Source organism: Microcaecilia unicolor, chromosome 1 (genome assembly GCF_901765095.1).
Source record: "Microcaecilia unicolor chromosome 1, aMicUni1.1, whole genome shotgun sequence".
Classification (NCBI taxonomy): Eukaryota; Metazoa; Chordata; class Amphibia; order Gymnophiona; family Siphonopidae; genus Microcaecilia; species Microcaecilia unicolor.
Genome location: NC_044031.1, coordinates 390848183 through 390868325, shown reverse-complemented (window position 1 = coordinate 390868325; position 20143 = coordinate 390848183). Strand labels below are relative to the sequence as shown.

The 20143-nt window shown below is 44.3% G+C and overlaps 1 protein-coding gene across 1 annotated transcript in view; it reads left to right on the top strand.

Annotated features, from left to right (window-relative positions):
- LOC115482196 (receptor-interacting serine/threonine-protein kinase 1-like) overlaps window positions 1–20143 on the top strand; it is a 55513-nt gene that overhangs the window by 32466 nt on the left and 2904 nt on the right. The window contains exon 4 of the mRNA XM_030221846.1: window positions 14422–14559. Coding sequence (XP_030077706.1) covers window positions 14422–14559 — 138 coding nt within the window. The remainder of the gene's footprint in view (window positions 1–14421; window positions 14560–20143) is intronic.

The following is a 20143-nucleotide window of genomic DNA, read 5'->3' as shown; positions in this document are numbered from 1 at the left end:
TCAACATTTAAGTAATCTGCGTATCGGTCACATGGAAGCTCCCTTAGAGGGGCATAATTGAACGAAAACGTCTATGTCCATGGGCGTTTATCTCCAAGAACGGGTCCGTGAAGGGGCGGACCGAACCGTATTTCGAAAAAAATAGACGTCCATGTTTTATTCGACAATTTGTGAGCTGGGCGTTTTTGTTTTTCAGCGATAATGGAAAATGAAAGCGCCTAGCTCAAAAACGAATAAATCCAAGGCATTTGTTCGTGGGAGGGGCCAGGATTCGTAATGCACTGGTCCCCCTCACATGCCAGGACACCAACCGGGCACCCTAGGGGGCACTTTTACAAAAAAAAACAAAAAAGTTAAAGAGCTCCCAGGTGCATAGCACCCTTCCCTTGTGTGTTGAGCCCCCCAAATTCCCCTCAAAATCCACTGCCCACGAGTCTACACCATTACTATAACCCTAAGGGGTGAAGGGGGGCACCTACAGGTGGGTACAGGGGGTTTGGGGGGGTTGGACGACTAAGCATTAAGCAGCACAATTGTAACAGGTGGGGGGGGATGGACCTGGGTCCACCTGCCTGAAGTCCACTGCACCCCCTAACAACTGCTCCAGGGACCTGCATACTGCTGTCAGGGAGGCGGGTATGACATTTGAGGGTGAAAATAAAAAGTTGTGAAACATCATTTTTTTGTGGTGGGAGGGGTTAGTGACCACTGGGGGAGTCAGGGGAGGTCATCCCCGATTCCCTCCGGTGGTAATCTGGTCATTTAGGGCACTTTTTGGGGCCTTATTCGTGAAAAAACAGGGTCCAAGAAAAGTGCCCTAAATTCTAGCTACAAACGCATACTTTTTTTCCATTATCAGCGAAAGGCGCCCATCTCTGTTCGGGTGATAACCATGCCCCAGTCCCGCCTTCACCACGCCTCTGACACGCCCCCGTCAACTTCGTACGCTTCCGCGATGGAGTGCAGTTGAAAACGTCCAAGTTCGGCTTTCGATTATACCGCGTTATTCGTTTTTGTGAGATAAACGTCCATCTCCCGATTTAGGTCGGAACTTGGGCGTTTTTCTCGTTCGATTATAAGCAGGTTAGTGTCCCATTGGGCACAAATACAGCATGCAGTACAAGAACTACGTTTTGTTGTTCTTAATCAGATTAGAACACAGAGAGGAGGCAGTGTTCCCCGTATGTTGTTAAGGAAAGAGCAGAGGTTGATTTTCCAATGGAACATGGTTATCCCACATGGTCTTAATAAGGAAATTGATTGGCTTAATCTATGAGTGATGGTATCTAAAGCACTGATTTCCTGTGCCACACCATGCGCATGCGCGGGCATCGTTCAGACGTTCCCACAAGGGTATGGTGTGGATTTTTATTTTTTTGTTACATTTGTACCTTGCGCTTTCCCACTCATGGCAGGCTCAATGCGGCTTACATGGGGCAATGGAGGGTTAAGTGACTTGCCCAGAGTCACAAGGAGCTGCCTGTGCCTGAAGTGAGAATCAAACTCAGTGCCTCAGTTCCCCAGGACCAAAGTCCAACACCCTAACCACTAGACCACTCCTCCACATTGATTGAGTACCCAGCGGCTTAGGGCAGCCGGTAAGCATTATAAGTTTGTTTGAAATGTATTAATAATTGTATGGAAAGAATGAAGTAGTCAATTTGAAATATATCTTTGCTGTTTCATTTAGAATTACTGACCCCTGAAGACGCTGTATGAGCAAAACACATACGTGTTGGGTCACAGCATGCAAACACAATATTGGTAACAATAAGATGCCAGTATGTATCAGTAAGAAAAGGACAATATGAATGTGCAGTCACATGTTTCTTCTTTTGGATGTTAAAAAGAAGTCATTGAAGAATTTGATGCACGTAACAAAACTGTTTTTCTGAAGGAGTTGTGCTAGCGTCAAGGAGTTGGAGTGAGGAATAGCAGATTCAGTCTAAAAGTGGAGAGCTGACTTTAAGTGATAAAAGATATAAAACTGTTTGGTTAAATCAACTGCGCTAGCTCCAAGGAGTTGGAGCGAAGAATAGTGGGTCAAATCAGAACGTATACAGCTGACCTCCATTGGTATTATTTTGTGAACTGAGGCAAAAGCGAAAGTATATGTCACTACCGGAGGAGATTACAAGAAACATGGACTGACGCCTTTATTAAAGACTAGTAAAAAAGGCCTGTTTCTGACACAAATGAAATGGGCGCTAGCAAGGTTTTCCTCAGAGTGTGCATGTTTGAGAGAGTGTATGTGAGAGTGACTGTGTGTGAGAGAGAGTGAATGTGCGAGTGTATGTGTATGAGAGAGTGAGTCTGGGTGCGAGTGTGTGTGTGAGAATGAGAGTGTGTGCAAGTGCGTATGTGAGATACAGTGTGAGAGAGAGAGTGTGTTTCACACAGATACAGTGTGTGCGAGAGAGAGAGTATGTGTGAGAGACAGACTGTCTGTGAGACAGTGTATGAGACCAAGAGAGTGTGTGAGTGACTGTGTGACACATAGAGAGTGAATGTGATACAGTGTGAGACATAGAGTGAGTGAGAGAGAGAAAGACATTGACTGTGAAAGACTGTGTGAGAGAGTGTGTGTGACAGAGATACCCCCCCCCCCCCCTCTGGTGTCAGGCCCCCCCTCTCTCTCTCTGGTGTCTGAGTGTTACTGTGCAGGAGAGTGTTTGCCTACTCCTTAGTCCTGCCTGTGATTCGTGAAACCGAATATCTACACCACCATGCAAAACGGAAGTGAGGCTTCATTAGAACGTTGATGGTGCCTTTTATATATATATAGATTTTTATTATCACATTTGCGTGGCTGGATCCACAAGGGTAAGTCTTAATCTACTTCCTAAGCGGTAGCTTGAAAATCATAACAACCTGTTATCAGCAATATCTTAATCTCATATTGAAAGAGATTCCCTTCAGTGTAAATATATTGTATGTAATGATTTATAGTGAGGAGTGGCCTAGTGGTTAGGGTGGTGGACTTTGGTCCTGGGGAACTGAGGAACCGAGTTCGATTCCGACTTCAGGCACAGGCAGCTCCCTGTGACTCTGGGCAAGTCACTTAACCCTCCATTGCCCCAGGTACAAATAAGTACCTGTATAAAATATGTAAGCCACATTGAGCCTGCCATGAGTGGGAAAGCGCGGGGTACAAATGTAACAAAAAAAAATAGTATGAGTCTGTAACATCCATTTCACATTTAGACATTTAGAGTTCAAACGATCGTAACACGTATATGCCCCACTTAGTTACTTTTATTTATCAACCCCTTTAGATTAACCATACAATCCAGTTGAACATTCCTCCAACTCCATATATAACGAATACACACCCCAGCAACTTTCAACACGTTATAATTCTTGGAATCCCACCAAAACTTTTATCTTCCCTCCCTTCCTTCCTTCCGTTATCCAGTGATTGAAAATACATTTTTCCCCACTATGCAAGATTTATTTAAGAACATACGTTCCCCTTGTGTACTCTCTCCCCATTGCCCAGTGATACCTAATAACAGTTGAAGACGCCCAAAATCGGCTTTCAATTATACCGATTTGGGCACCCACGGGAGAAAGACGCCCTTCTCCCGATTTGGGTTGAAATATGGGCGTCTTGCTCTTTCAAAAATAAGGCTGAATGTCTTCTCCTATGTCCAACGACTCACATTTTGCATCTTCAACATGTAATTAACTTTACTGGTGATTTGGTCTGTCCCGATATCTCAACTCCATCTCTTACCACTTACTTACAGACCTTTAACCTGCTTGCTTGGCTGCCAGCATCCTGTCCACATATGCATTTGCCTCCTCTACACGTTCAAAGAAAAGAGTTTGTCCATTATCAATCAGCTTAAGTTTAGCCGGGTATAACAAACTGAATTTATATTTCAAGCTAAATAGCTTTATACATAATGGGGCAAAATTTTTCCATGCCATAGATACTCTGGTTGAGTAATCTTGAAAGCAAAGTATCCTTGAATCCTGATACTCCAATTTTTGTCCTGCTCGCAATGCCTGTAGAATTAAAACTTTGTGTGCATAGTTGAGGATTTTGAAAATAACTACTCTCGGCCTGTTCGCGCCCTCACTTCTCTGGCCCAGTCGATGTGCTCTCTCCACCCGTACGGATCTTGTTAGCTTTTGCAAGAATTTTCAGTAACCATTTTTCTAAGAAAGTGCACAGGTCCCGCTCCGGCAATGCCTCCGGTAACCCCACTAGGCGTAAATTGTTTTGTCGAGAGCGATTTTCCAGGTCCTCCAACTTTGCTTCCACCTCCGCGAGTCGGGTCTTTAGCTGCGGTTGCTCCTCTGAGACCTTTAGAATATCCTCTTCTGCTTCCCTACTCTTTGCTGTACCGCTTGAAGTTCTGTTATCAACGTCGCATGCCGTTCGTCAAGTCCTTCCAACTTATCCAATATTAATTGCAGCTTTTTGCCCACTGCTTGTTCAACCGTTGCTTTTACCTCTTCAGTGATTTCTGCCGCCCACTTGGAGCTTGGTGTTGGCGATGGCAGCAGTGTTCTATCCTCCATTTTGTTTTCACTGGCGCGGTTCTTTTCTTTCGGTTCTTTCCTAAGTGATTTGGTCGCCATCCGCCACCTCAGTTATGTCCTCTATTTCTGTAGTGTACTCAATTACCCCTGAGCAATTCACTTCGGGCCGGTGGCTGCTTTATTATTTGCAGATGATCTGAGGCGCTGCAGAGCAGCTCTTTCCTGCGTCTTCACTGCATACCCCAGCCGGAAGTCTAAATGATTTTAATAGATATGAACAGCACTGAGTGGAAAGGTTTTCAAGGTTACAATAGTAAAAAAATAATAAAGATTGATGATATATAAAATAACAGTTTGAGAAAGTGTATAATAGTAACATAGTAGATGACGGCAGAAAAAGATCTGCACAGTCCATCCAGTCTGCCCAACAAGACAAACTCATATGTGCTAGTTTTTGTGTATATCTTACCTTGATTTGTAACTGTCAATTTCAGGGCACAGACTGTACAAGTCTGCCCAGCACTATCCCCGCCTCCCAACCACCAGCTCTGCCACCCAATCTCGGCTAAGCTCCTGAGGATCCATTTCTTCTGAACAGGATTCCTTTGTTTATCCCACGCATGTTTGAATTCCGTTACCGTTTTCATCTCCACCACCTCCCGTGGGAGGGCATTCCAAGCATCCACCACTCTCTCCGTGAAAAAATACTTCCTGACATTTTTTTTTTAGTCTGCCCCCCTTCAATCTCATTTCATGCTCTCTAGTTCTGCTGCCTTCCCATCTCCAGAAAAGGTTCGTTTGCGGATTAATACCTTTCAAATATTTGAACGTCTGTATCATATCACCCCTGTTTCTCCTTTCCTCCAGGGTATACATGTTGAGGTCCGCAAGTCATAAGTACATAAGTAATGCCACACTGGGAAAAGACCAAGGGTCCATCGAGCCCAGAATCCCGTCCACGACAGCAGCCAATCCAGGCCAAGGGCACCTGGCAAGCTTCCCAAACGTACAAACATTCTATACATGTTATTCCTGGAATTTTGGATTTTTCCCAGTCCGTTTAGTAGCGGTTTATGGACTTGTCCTTTAGGAAACCGTCCAACCCCTTTTTAAACTCTGCTAAGCTAACCGCCTTCACCACTTTCTCCGGCAACGAATTCCAGAGTTTAATTACACGTTGGGTGAAGAAAAAGTTTCTCCGATTTGTTTTAAATTTACTACACTGTAGTTTCATCGCATGCCCCCTAGTCCTAGTATTTTTGGAAAGCGTGAACAGACTCTTCATATCCACCTGTTCCACTCCACTCATTATTTTATATACCTCTATCATGTCTCCCCTCAGCCGTCTCTTCTCCAAGCTGTATAGCCCTAGCCTCCTTAGTCTTTCTTCATAGGGAAGTCGTCCCATCCCCGCTATCATTTTAGTCGCCCTTCGCTGCACCTTTTCCAATTCCACTATATCTTTCTTGAGATGCGGCGACCAGAATTGAACACAATACTCAAGGTGCGGTCGCACCATGTAGCGATACAACGGCATTATAACATCCTCACACCTGTTTTCCATACCTTTCCTAATAATACCCAACATTCTATTTGCTTTCTTAGCCGCAGCAGCACACTGAGCAGAAGGTTTCAGTGTGTTATCGACGACGACACCCAGATCCCTTTCTTGGTCCGTAACTCCTAACGTGGAACCTTGCATGACGTAGCTATAATTCGGGTTCTTTTTTCCCACATGCATCACCTTGCACTTGCTCACATTAAACGTCATCTGCCATTTAGCCGCCCAGTCTCCCAGTCTCCCAGTCTCGTAAGGTCCTCTTGTAAGTTTTCACAATCCTGTCGCGATTTAACGACTTTGAATAACTTTGTGTCATCAGCAAATTTAATTACCTCGCTAGTTACTCCCATCTCTAAATCATTTATAAATATATTAAAAAGCAGCGGTCCTAGCACAGACCCCTGAGGAACCCCACTAACTACCCTTCTCCATTGTGAATACTGCCCATTTAACCCCACTCTCTGTTTCCTATCCTTCAACCAGTTTTTAATCCACAATAGGACATTTCCTCCTATCCCATGACCCTCCAATTTCCTCTGTAGCCTTTCATGAGGTACCTTGTCAAACGCCTTTTGAAAATCCAGATACACAATATCAACCGACTCCCCTTTGTCCACATGTTTGTTCACTCCCTCAAAGAATTGAAGTAAATTGGTCAGGCAAGATTTCCCCACACAAAAGCCATGCTGACTTGGTCTCAGTAATCCATGTCCTCGGATGTGCTCTGTAATTTTGTTTTTAATAATAGCCTCTACCATTTTCCCAGGCACCGACGTCAGACTCACCGGTCTATAATTTCCCGGATCTCCCCTGGAGCCTTTTTTAAAAATGGGCGTTACATTGGCCACCCTCCAATCTTCCGGTACCACGCTCGATTTTAAGGTTAAGTTGCATATCACTAGCAGTAGCTCCGCAAGCTCGTTTTTCAGTTCTATCAGTACTCTAGGATGAATACCATCTGGTCCAGGAGATTTGCTACTCTTCAGTTTGCCGAACTGCCCCATTACGTCCTCCAGGTTTACCGTGAAGTCAGTAAGTTTCTCCGACTCGTCCGCTTGAAATACCATTTCCGACACCGGTATCCCACCCAAATCTTCCTCGGTGAAGACCGAAGCAAAGTCTCTCCGCTACGTCTTTGTCTTCCTTGATCGCCCCTTTTACCCCTCGGTCATCCAGCGGCCCAACCGATTCTTTTGCCGGCTTCCTGCTTTTAATATACCGAAAAAAAATTTTACTATGTTTTTTTGCCTCTAATGCTATCTTTTTTTCATACTCCCTCTTGGCCTTCTTAATCTGCGCCTTGCATTTGCTTTGACACTCCTTATGCTGTTTCTTGTTATTTTCAGACGGTTCCTTCTTCCATTTTCTGAAGGCGTTTCTTTTAGCCCTAATAGCTTCTTTCACCTCACTTTTCAACCAGGCCGGGTGTCTTTTGGACTTCCGTCTTTCTTTTCTAATTTGCGGAATATGTATGGCCTGGGCCTCCAGGATGGTATTTTTGAACAGCATCCACGCCTGTTGTACAGTTTTTACTCTCTCAGTTGCCCCCCTAAGTTTTTTTTTTACCGTTCTTCTCATTTTATCATAGTCTCCTTTTTTAAAGTTAAACGCTAACGTATTTGACTTTCTGTGTACAGTTACTTCAAGGTCGATGTCAAAACTGATCATATTATGGTCACTGTTATCAAGCGGCCCCAGTACCATAACGTCCCTCACCAGATCATGCGCTCCACTAAGGACCAAGTCTAGAATTTTTCCTTCTCTCGTCGGCTCCTGCACCAGTTGCTCCATAAAGCTGTCCTTGATTTCATCAAGGAATTGTATCTCTGTAGCGTGTCCCGATGTAACATTTACCCAGTCTATATTTGGATAATTGAAGTCACCCATTATTATCACATTGCCCATTTTGTTCGCGTCTCTGATTTCTTTTATCATTTCTGTGTCTACCTGCTCATCCTGGCGAGGACGGTAGTACACTCCTATCACCATTTTTTTCCCTTTTATACATGGAATTTCAACCCACAGTGATTCAAAGGTGTGATTTGTGTCCTGCTGAATTTGTAATCTATCTGAGTCAAGGCTCTCGTTAATATACAATGCTACCCCTCCACCAGTCTCTCCTCATACGTCTTGTAATGCAAATCCCATACCATCCTCGTAGCTTTTCTTTGCACTGCTTCAATTCTTTTTACATCCTTAGCAAGATACGGCCTCCAAAACTGAACACAATACTCCAGGTGGGGCCTCACCAACAATTTATACAGGGGCATTAACACCTCTTTTCTTCTGCTGGTCACTCCCCTTTCTATACAGCCTAGCAACCTTCTACATACGGCCACCGCCTTGTCACACTGTTTCGATGTACCCATATCAGAACAGTAATACAGGAGGGATATTTCCTTTTTTATATTTGATGGTTACGTTTGAGCTTAATATAAAAAATTTCAATGAAAAATTTATTGTTGCAAAAATAAATAAAAACAACTTATAAACAGATTAATTAAGGGAAGAAAGAAGAGATTTGTTAGGGTATTTATAGAAGGTGGGCTTTCATAACTGATTGGGTTGGTGAAATGAATTAGTGGGGCTGTCTGTTCTCATTGTAGGCCTTGTTGAAGAAATATGTCTTCAGAGATTTGCAGAAGATAGTTATTTCGTCGATCGTTTTCAGGTCTGTGGGTAATGCAGTCATGTAAGAGAAGGTGGTGGCGTGCATCAGTTTGTATTTTAGTCCTGTTACAGCTGGGGAAGTGCAGGTTGAGAAACTTGCGAGATGATCTTGTGGCATTTCTGGTAGGTAGGTCCACGAGGTTTAGCATGTAGGTTGGGGCGTCTGCGTGAATGATTTTGTGTACAATCGTGCAGATCTTGAATGCAATGTGTTCCTTAAGTGGGAGCCAGTGAAGTTTCTCTCTTAAGGGTTTTGCACGTTCATATTTGGTTTTTCCAAATATGAGTCTGGCGGCAGTATTCTGGGCTGTTTGGAGTTTTTTTGATAGTCTGTTCTTTACAGCCAGCGTGCAGTGCGTTGCAGTAGTCCAGATGACTTATTACCATTGACTGTACCAAGATACGGAAGATGTATCTCGGGAAGAAAGGTTTTACTCTTTTGAGTTTCCACGTGGAGAAGAACATCTTTTTTGTAGTGTTCTTTATGTGGGCATCAAGAGTGAGGTTTCGATCAATGGTGACTCCAAGAATTTTTAAGTTTTGTGAGACAGGAAGAGAACAGTATGGTGTGGTTATGGTGAAGAAGTTTTTTGTGTTATATTGTGAGCTAAGTACAAGACGTGTTTTTTCTGCATTAAGTTTCAGTTGGAATGCATCTGCCCAGGTGTGCATTATTTGGAGGCTTTGGTTGATTTCGTTGTTGATTTCATTTAGATCATGTTTGAACGGGATGTAAATTGTGACATCTGCATATATGTAGGGGTTGAGATTTTGATTGGCTAGAAGTTTAGCTAAAGGTATCATCATACGGTTGAATAAAGTTGGTGAGAGGGGGATCTTTGGGGTACTCCACATTCGGGTGTCCATGGGAGTGATCTGTCCGTGTTCGTTGTTACTTGGTATGATCTTGTGGTTAGTAATCCTTTGAACCATTTGAGAACTGTGCCTCCTACTCTGAAGTATTCTAGTATATGTAAAAGTATTTCATGATTAACCATGTCAAAGGCGCTGGACATGTCGAATTGTAGGAGGAGTATGTTGTTACTAGTTGCAATTGCTTGTTTAAATGAGTTCATTGCAGACACTAGAACAGTTTCAGTGCTGTGATTTGACCGAAATCCTGATTGAGACTCGTGCAGGATTGAGTGTTTATTTAGGTATTCAGTGAGTTGTTTGGTCGCTATGCCTTCCATGAGTTTGGTTATAAGTGGAATAGATGCTATTGGGCGATAGTTGGTTAAGTCCATTGTGCTTTTCTTAGCATCTTTTGATAGCGGAGTAAGTAGGATGTTTCCTTTATCCGTGGGAAAGAGGCCATTTTGGAGTCTGTAGTTTACGTGGTTCATGAGGTCTGTTTTGAATTGTTTGGGTGCGGATCTTATTAGACTGTTAGGGCAAATGTCTAGTTTGCATTGCGATTTGGCGTATTTTCCGAGTCACTGTGAAATTTCATTTGTTGAATGTGTATCCAAGACTGCCTGAAAACAGTGTAGAGTATGAGTTTAAACGAAGATTTTTAAAAAAGGGGATTTAAAAAAAAAAGGGGGAGTAATTAAAAATAATCAACCTGTAATCAGATATACTCGCAATCAGCAGCTCTTGCAAGACATAAAAGCAGTTAGAAGTAGGGTGGCAGCTTGGTTTTTTAAAACCATCCAGCGATTTTAGGTGGGCACAGTGTGGAGTATTTTAATTTACCTTTGGAATTTGTTTTTACAAATGTCCTGAAGATATCTAATACTCAGCAATTGTGTCATTGGAACACATTAAAGATGGACGCTGAAATGCGTGGAGGGGCATTTTTGATATGTCTAAGTCCGACTTTAGACGTTTTGCAAAAATTGTCCAAAATCTAAATAGGAAAGAAGTTAATTTTCAAAAAAGAAAAATGTCTACCTTTTGTTTTCGAAAATACTGTTACTAACAAGGTTTTGTACTTTGAACATTTTGTTTTTGGTCCATTTTCAAAACAAAAAAAGTCCAAGTGTAAAACATAGAAAATCAAGCTATTGGGATGTAGGAGGGGCCAGCATTTTTAGTAGACTGGTCTCCCAGACATCCCAGGAGATAAATGGGGCACCCTAGAGGGCACTGCAATGGACTTCAAAAATATGCTCCCAGGTACACATCTCACCATTGCTCCCTTATCTTGTCTGCTGAGCCCCCCAAATCTACTACTACTACTTATCATTTCTATAGTGCTACAAGGCCAACCCAAAACCCAGTGCCCACAACTGTACACCATTACAATAGCCCTTATGGATGAAGGGGACACCTATATGTGGGTACAGTGGGTTTCTGGTGAGTTTTGAACAGCTCAGTTTCCCCCACAAATGTACCAGGTAGAGGGAGATAGGGACCAGAGTCCCTCACTCCCTGGTGCACTGCTCTGACCACTACACTACTCGAGGGACGTGCATGCTGCTCTGATAGACCTGGCTCTAACATCCAAGGCTGTCATAGAGGCTGCTAAATCATATTTGTATTCACATTTGTGGGGGGTATTGGGGGTCACCCCTGATTCCCTCCAATGGTCATCTGGTCATTTAGGGCACACTTTGTGCCTTATTCGTTATAAAAACAGGTCTAGCTCAAAAAAGTCCTGGACACTTTTGTTTTGTTCCATTATGGCTGAAAAACATCCAAGTGTTCCTAAGTGTTAGGAATGCCCAGATCCCACCCAACACGCCCCTTACGAGCCCCCTTGTGATTTGAACGCACTTCTGATGAACCTCGTAGAAAAAGTCTAAAATTTGGTTTTGAAAATACCAATTTGAACGTTTTTGTGAGAAAAACGTCCAAGTGCAGATTTATGCCACCTTTTGGACGTTTTTCTTTTTGGAAAATGAACTCCATAGTGTTTCATGCCTGTTTTAGTGTGTTTTGATGGTTTTTGGCAGCATTTTTTTTTTAACCATCTAGCGATTTTTTTTTTTTAGGTGGATACAGTGTGGAAAATCTTAATTTATCTTCAGTTTTTATTTTTGTAATTGTACTTAAAATTCATTTTTTAAGGTTTTTAAATTACTTTTGGTCACACAAACTTTGATTTCTGTCTTTAATGAGTACTTTTTTGAGCTTTCAGCCATCTCTAAGATTGTTTAGCAGTTTCCTTTTTTAGTAAAAATTTAGATTTGGAAGTTTTAGTAACCTCTGACCTCCCAGAATGTATTATATCATTGAAATTCAACATGGCTGACTCGACTCTGAGAGAGAAGAGAAGCTGCTGTTTCTAACTGCTCATGTTTTTTCAAGAGCTGCTGATTGTGAGTATATCTGATAAAAGGTTGTTCATTTTTAATTACTCCATTTTAGGTATGTGTTCTTTGTTATTGATTGAAACCTTTGGTTTGTGTATCTGGGAATCATTTTATCACTTATGTCCTACTTTGAACACCAGATAAGCATTTGCATTTTTTTGTACTTTTATTTGTAACATCTTCACACCCACTTCTACTATAATAAAACGCACCCTGAACGTTGAGGACAAAGGTTCTGAACTCACAGCACAACGATAAAGGGTTTGTAAGTTCATGGTGGTGAAGCCATCCCACTGACTATGACTCTGTGCCCCGCCCTCGCGTCAAACGTCATGACGTCGAGGGCGGAAAACATACAAAAAAGTCAACGAGCGAATCGCAACCAAGCACCTACTCCTCCCCCTGGATGCCCAACAACCACGCCTTGCGCGGCCCCCCCCCAAGCCACCCACGAAAACCTAAGAAAAACAGAAGCCCCGCTTCAAAATGATGGAGGTGCAACACCCCCCCCCCCCCCACGCGCGTGCCGCCCCCCCCAAGCCACCCACAAAAATCCACAGAAAAAAAGAAGCCCCGCTTCAAAATGCAGAAGAAGCAACACCCACCCCGCCAGCACAAGTCCTGTCTTCTCACTCCGGCGTGATCTTCAGCATTGGTAGCCTCTGCAGGCAGGGCTTCTGTGCATCTGACGTCCTGCACGTGCAGGACGTCAGACGCACAGAACCCCACCCTGCACAGGCTAGCAATGCTGAAGATCACGCCGGAGTCAGCACAGCACACAACAGAGGACTTCTGCTGGCGGGATTTTGGGTCCCCCGCCAGCAAGACTACACGACGGTAGGGTGGGATGGCGGCGGGAGGGGGGGTGCATCGTGCGGAGGAGGCAATGGCACACAAGAAACACCCCTGAAATCAGCCTGCGCTTCCTTCATTCTTCTTCTAAGTACAATCCCCCCCCCCCCCCCCCCCCCCCCCCCCCACTGAACTGTACAACACACACACACACTCTCTCAACTGGCAGTGCTTCCTGAAACCCCTGCTCCCCCCCCCCCCCCCACACACACACACACACACTCACTCACTCATCTGGCAGCGGCTCCTGAACCCCCCCCCCCAAACACACACAAACACTTACTCACTCTCAATTGGCCACACTTCCTCAACGCCCCCACCACCACAAACACACTCACTCTCTCATCTGGCAGCGCTTCCTTAAATCCCTGCCCCCCCCCCCCCACACACACTCATCTGGCAACCCCCCACCACCACACACACACTCACTCACTCTCTCATCTGCCAGCTCTTCCTGAAACCCCTGCCCCCCCCCCCACACACACTTACTCATCTAGCAGCCATTCCTGCCCCCCCCCCAAACACAAACTTACTCACTCTCATTTGGCCACACTTCCTCAACGCCCCCACCCCCCCAACACACACACACACTCACGCTCTCATCTGGCAGCGCTTCCTGAAATCCCTGCCCCCCCCCACACACACTCACTCACTCATCTGGCAACCCCCCCCCCCCCCAACACACACACACACTCACTCTCTCATCTGGCAGTGCTTCCTGAAACCACTGCGCCCACACACACACTCACTCACTCATCTGGCAGCGGTTCCTGAACCCCCCCCCCCCCCCACACACACACATACACACACACTTACTCTCATTTGGCCACACTTTCTGAACCGCCCCCCCCCCCCCCTCCACCACACACACACTCACTCTCTCATGTCGCAGCGCTTACTGAACCCCCCCCCCCCCACACACACACACACACACACACACACTCACTGTCATGTGGAAACGCTCAATAAACCCCCCACACACACACTCACTCAACTGGCTATGTGCAATAAGAGCAATATCAATCAGTAAAGACAGTGCCAGTGACCGGGCTGCATAAAGGCCTGACAGTGTTGGTATCCATTCTGGATAAAGACATACACTCATTGGGGCTGAGAGCAACATTTATAATTGCAAATACGACCATTAGATGAGGTTAGTACTCAGAGAGGCAGACTAGTTTGATAAAGCTCACTAGACAGGAGCCAGTGCTGATGAGGATCAATTCTTATTGATGTGGGTTTTAGGTAGAGGTTGGCGCTCATGAATGTAGATTAGTGTTCCCTCTAAGCTGTGAGGAAGTCCTCCAACTGCATGGCTGCCACTGGTATGTGGTTCTTCAATATTTGTGCTTTCAGTTGCTGCAGAACTTCTGTCCCTCACTATTGAAAATGTGATACTAAAACACCACCCCCACTGGCAGGAATGAAGGTGGAGGACTCATACAGACTCCTCTCCAGTATTTTAAGGGTTCTATGGATGAAAATAATGTACTTGTTGAATATTTTTCTGTAATTCTAACATCTGAGCTTGCAGTTTATTTTTGAATAAATTACTTTCTCCAAATATTTTATTTTCATACTTTTTAGGTGTCTGTTCCACTTGCTGTGAAAGGTCGTTTCATTCTGGAAATCATTGAAGGCATGTCTTACTTGCATAAAAAAAATGTGATACACAAGGACCTGAAACCAGAAAATATCCTGGTTGATGATGATTTTCATATCAAGGTAAAAATGTATTAAAAGTTTGTTCTTCATCCAGGCTATAAAGTTGGGGCTATTTAATATGGCCTTATCTAGACAATAATTAACCAATGATAATCCCAGGAATTGAACGTATGAAGCAAACTGCAAAGCTGTTCATTGTGAATCTGTTTCATCAGATAAGACCATGTTAAGCTCTTCTTGCTTCATGTTAGAGATTAAGTGTGGTAGGCATTAGCTCAGAACAGGTACAAAAACTTGTTTCCAATATAATATCAAATGGTTTTTCACTTGAAATTGTATTTCTGTATCAATTTTAATGCATCATTAGGTCACATTAGTCACAACTTGCACTTTTCAGTTACTTAGAGGTATATTTTCAAAGCACTTAGACTTACAAAGTTACATAGAGGGCCATAATCGAACGGAGCCGGCCATCTATAAGGGCGCCAATCTCCGGGAAGGCCCAGAGAAGGGGCGGAGCCAACCGTATTATCGAAAAAGATGGATGCCCATCTTTCGTTTCGATAATACGGTTAGGGCCGGCCAAATCTCAACATTTTGGTCGACCGAAATGTTGAGATCGCCGGACTTAGAGATGGCCGGCCTCGGTTTTTGCTGATAATGGAAACAGAGGACAGCCATCTCAAACCTGGCCAAATCCAAGGCATTTGGTTGTGGGAGGAGCCAGCATCCCTAGTGCACTGATCCCCCCCCTCTCATGCCAGGACACTAACCGGGCACCCTAGGGGGCACTGCAGTGGACTTTATAAATTGCTCCCAGGTACATAGCTCCCTTACCTTGTGTGCTGAGCCCCCCAAATCCTCCCAGAACCCCCAAAACCCACTCCCCACAACTGTACACCACTACCATAGCCCTTAGGGACGAAGGGGGGCACCTACATGTGGGTACAGTGGGGTGGTTTTTGGTTTTTTTTTTTGGGGGGGGGGTTGGAGGGCTCCCATTTACCACCACAAGTGTAACAGGTGTGGGGGGGATGGGCCTGAACCTCTCTTGGATGGTGCATGTCCAAGCTGTGAAAAATAACGATCCTTCCTAAGGGAAATTTTTTACCACCTTAAAGCGAAAACTCTTTTCATATATCTGGAGAGGTGTCCGCCACGGGTATGAGCTGATATGCTTATTAACTGAGGGCAAAGGGAGGGATAGGTGTCCCAAATTTGTTTTCTATTTCTAGGCAGCACAGCTTCACATTTTAGGTGAGTGGGGAGCTACTCTTTAGGCACCCTGGCTTTGGATGGAATAGAGCTGGCTGGAAGCTTTGCCACTGAGCTCCATTTTGTGTCTACATAAACAAAATTATTTGCTATACTCCAAAAGGTCCCATTGAGTGTTCGATTTTCTCTCCAAACTTGGTATACGATCTACAATAAATTCTTTCCTGAGTGGCACTATTTTCATCAGACCACCATCTCAACAGCCCCTGAGTTTCTTGGAGCACATTCGATCCCATTTACAAGGTCTGAGAACGTCAGGGATATGCTTGGACAGCTTTAGAAGGGGGAATTCCTGTCTTTCCAGGAGCTTCAGGAGAAGTTAGGCTTACCCTCCCCCTTCTGTTCCAGTATAGGAAAGTGAGAGATTACATTTCCGTAAAGCTTGCGAGGAGCTGATCCTTGAGGAACAAATCTGGAACAGGCTATGAGAGGGGGTGGGTCCCAGGGTTGTGTTTCCTACCTTTATTGTGCTCTTCTTTCTTACGTTACACCCTTGTACACTACACTCAACATTGGTAGCAGGATATTGAGGATAATTATGAGCCTAAGAAGTGAGAGATGGGCTTACGGTATCTTCTTAAGATATCCATAGCTAGTTTACTAGTGGAGAATGTTCTACACCCCAAATTGTTTGGCTCGCATGCTGGGAAGGGGTTCTGCACAATGTTGGAGGGGATGTGAGGCTCAAGGCGATATGTGTCATATTTGGTGGACCTGTTCCAAGGTGTAGGCTTATTGGCAGGTACCAAAAAACAAAAAGGCAATCGATCCGCAATCTTCAGATAAAAGCAGATCAGTAAAGTATAAATGAACTTTTATTCATGCAATTAAGTCTTCTCATATCACCTGACAACTGGCCATGTTTCGCCCAAAAGGGCTGCCTCAGGGGCTGTCTTGTGTATTTAACTGGCGCATAAGTGTGTAAACGTCAGCCAACGGTTGTAGTGTCCACGTTGAGAAAAAAAACCAGCACCGATGTTATAGGCAGATTTAAAAACCTTGTAGCCGATAGAGTGATGTGTATTTTTAGCTGTTGCCGATGTTATTCTTGTTGGGCATTGTCTGTTTATCCTTCATGGTTTTCTCAATAAATAAAATTTGAAAGAAAAAATAAAACAAGTGTGTCCTATATTGTCTATATAGATTGGCCTCCCCCCCCCCCCCCCCCTCGTAATATGTTCTGTATTTGTTAGGATCCACAGTAGTGATCCCAAAGGTGCATTTCCCACCAAGGTTTGTTCAATATTTGACCATAGTTTTTCTACTACTACTGCTTATCATTTCTATAGCAGTACTAGACGTACGCAGCGCTGTATACGTGAACTATAAGAGACAGTCCCTGCTCGACAGAGCTTATAATCTAATTAGGACAGTCCAAACAGGACAAACGAGATTAAGGGAATATTAAAGTGAGGATGATAAAATACGGGTTCTGAGGCAAGTGATAAGGGTTAGGAGTTAAAAGCAGCATCAAAAAGGTGGACTTTTAGCTTAGATTTGAAGACAGCCAGAGATGGAGTTTGACGTACTGGCTCAGGAAGTCTATTCCAGGCATATGGTGCAGCAAAATAAAGAAAATGTCGTCTGGAGTTAGCAGTGGAGGAGAAGGGTGCGATGAAGAATTACCCAGTGAACGGAGTTCCCGGGGAGGATGTAGGGAGAGATTAGAGTGGGAAGGTACTGAGAAGCTGCAGAGTGAATGCACTTATAGGTCAATAAGAGGAGTTTGAACTGTTTTGCGGAAACGGATAGGAAAGCCAGTGAAGTGACTTGAGGAGAGGGCTAATATGGAGCATAATGACACTGGGCAGAATATTAGTCGTGCAGCAGAATTTGAACAGATTGAAGAGGAGAGAGATGGCTAAGTGGGAGACCTGTGAGAAGCAAGTTGCAATAGTCTAAGCTATAGGTGATAAGAGCGTGGATGAGGGTTCTGGTAGTGTGCTCAGAAAGGAAGGGTGAATTTTGCTGATATTATAGAGCAAGAAATGACAGGTTTTAGCAGTCTGCTGAATATGTGCAGAGAAGGAGAGGGAGGAGGTCGAAGATGACCCCAAGGTTACGAGCTGATGAGACAGGAAGGATGAGAGTGTTATCCACAGAAATAGAGAATGGGGAGGAGAGAGGTTGGTTTAGGGGGAAAGATAAGAAGCTCAGTCTCGGTCATGTTTAGTTTCAGATGGCGCTGAGACATCCGGCAACAATGTCAAACAGGCAGGCTGATACTTTGGCCTGGATTTCGGCTGAGATTTCTGGTGTGGAGAGGTAGATCTGGGAGTTATCAGTATAAAGATGATACTGAAAACCATGGGATGAGATCAGAGATGATGAGGTCAGGGGATGAGATGGAGAAAAGAGAGGTCCCAGGACAGATCCCTGAGGTACACCAACTGACAGTGGGATAGAAGTAGAGGAGGATCCACTAGAGCATACACTAAAGATACGCTGGGAGAGATAAGAAGAAACCAGGAAAGAACAGAGCCCTGAAATCCAAGTGAGGACAGCATATCAAGGAGTAGGCTGTGATCAACAGTGTCAAAAGCAGCAGATAGATCGAGAAGGATGAGGAGAGAATAGAGATCTTTGGATCTGGCCAGGAGAGGGTGGTGGATGCTTGGAATGCCCTCCCGCGGGAGGTGGTGGAGATGAAAACGTAACGGAATTCAAACATGCATGGGGATATGCATAAAGGAATCCTGTGCAGTAGGAATGGATCCTCATAAGCTTAGCCGAAATTGGGTGGCGGAGCAGGTGGGGGAAGAGAGGTTGGTGGTTGGGGAGGCAAGGATAGTGGAGGGCAGACTTATACGGTCCTGTGCCAGAGCCAGTGATGGGGAGGCGGGACTGGTAGTTGGGAGGAGGAAAAAATACTGCTGGGCAGACTTGTACGGTCCTGTGCCCTGAAAAAGGCAGGTACAAATCAAGGTAAGGTATACACATATGAGTTTATCTTGTTGGACAGACTGGATGGACCATGCAGGTCTTTTTGTGCCGTCATCTACTATGTAACAGATCATTGGAGACTTTAGCAAGCGCTGTTTCAGTTGAATGAAGGGGGCGAAAGCCAGATTGAAGTGGATCAAGAACAGTTTGAGATGAAGGTCAAGGCAACGGCGGTGAACAGCACGTTCAAGTATTTTGGATAGGAAAGGTAGGAGGGAGATGGGGCGATAGTTGGAAAGGACCTTACGAGACTGGGCATCTAAATGGCAGATGACGTTTAATGTGAGCAAGTGCAAAGTGATGCATGTGGAAAGAGGAACCGGAATTTATAGCTACGTTATGCAAGGTTCCACGTTAGGAGTCACGGTCCAAGAAAGGGATCTAGGTGTCATCGTTGATGATACGTTGAAACCTTCTACTCAGTGTGCTGCTGCAGCTAAGAAAGCAAATAGAATGTTAAGTATTATTAGGAAAGGAATGGAAAACAAAATAAGGATGTTTATATGCCTTTGTATTGCTCCATGGTATATTGTGTTCAATTTTGGTCACCGCATCTCAAAAAAGATATAGTGGAATCAGAAAAGGTGCAGAGAAGGGTGACGAAAATGATAAAGGGGATGGGATTACTTCCCTATGAGGAAAGGCAAAAGCGGCTAGGGCTCTTCAGCTTGGAGAAAAGGCGGCTGAGGGGAGATATGATAGAGGTCTATAAAATAATGAGTGGAGTTGAATGGGTAGATGTGAAGCATCTGTTAACGCTTTCCAAAAATACTAGGACTAGGGGCATGCGATGAGCTACTTGTAATTAAACTCTGGAATTCGTTGCCAGAGAATATGTAAAGGCGGTTAGCTTAGTGGAGTTTTAAAAAGGTTTGGACAGCTTCCTAAAGGTAAAGCCCATAGACCGTTATTAAATTGACTAGGGAAATCCACTATTCTGGTATAAAGCAGTATAAAATGTTTGTACATTTTGGAATCCTGCCAGGTATTGTGACCTGGATTGGCCACTGTTGGAAACAGGATGCTGGCTCGATGGACCTTTGGTCTTTCCCAGTATGGGCAATACTTTGTACTTATGTAGGTCCAGTGAAGGTTTTTTACGGAGTGGTGTGACTACGGCATGTTTGAAGGCATCAGGAACAGTCGCAGTGGACAGTGAAAGATTGAGGATATGACAGATAAAAGGGATGACAGTAGAAGAGAGAGTGTTAAGTAGATGGGTGGGAATAGGATCAGAGGAACAGGTAGTTAGTTTGAGGAGGAAATAAGATGTGTAGTTTCCCTCTTCAGTGATTTCAGAAAAGGAAGAAAAGGAGGCAGGGGTTGGAGGGTTGAGAGAATGGACTAAGGGAAGGAGAGGTGGAGGTGACCTGGTTGAGAATTTTCTCCCGCTATAGTCCTCCACTCTATGGCTGGTTGCAGCTGA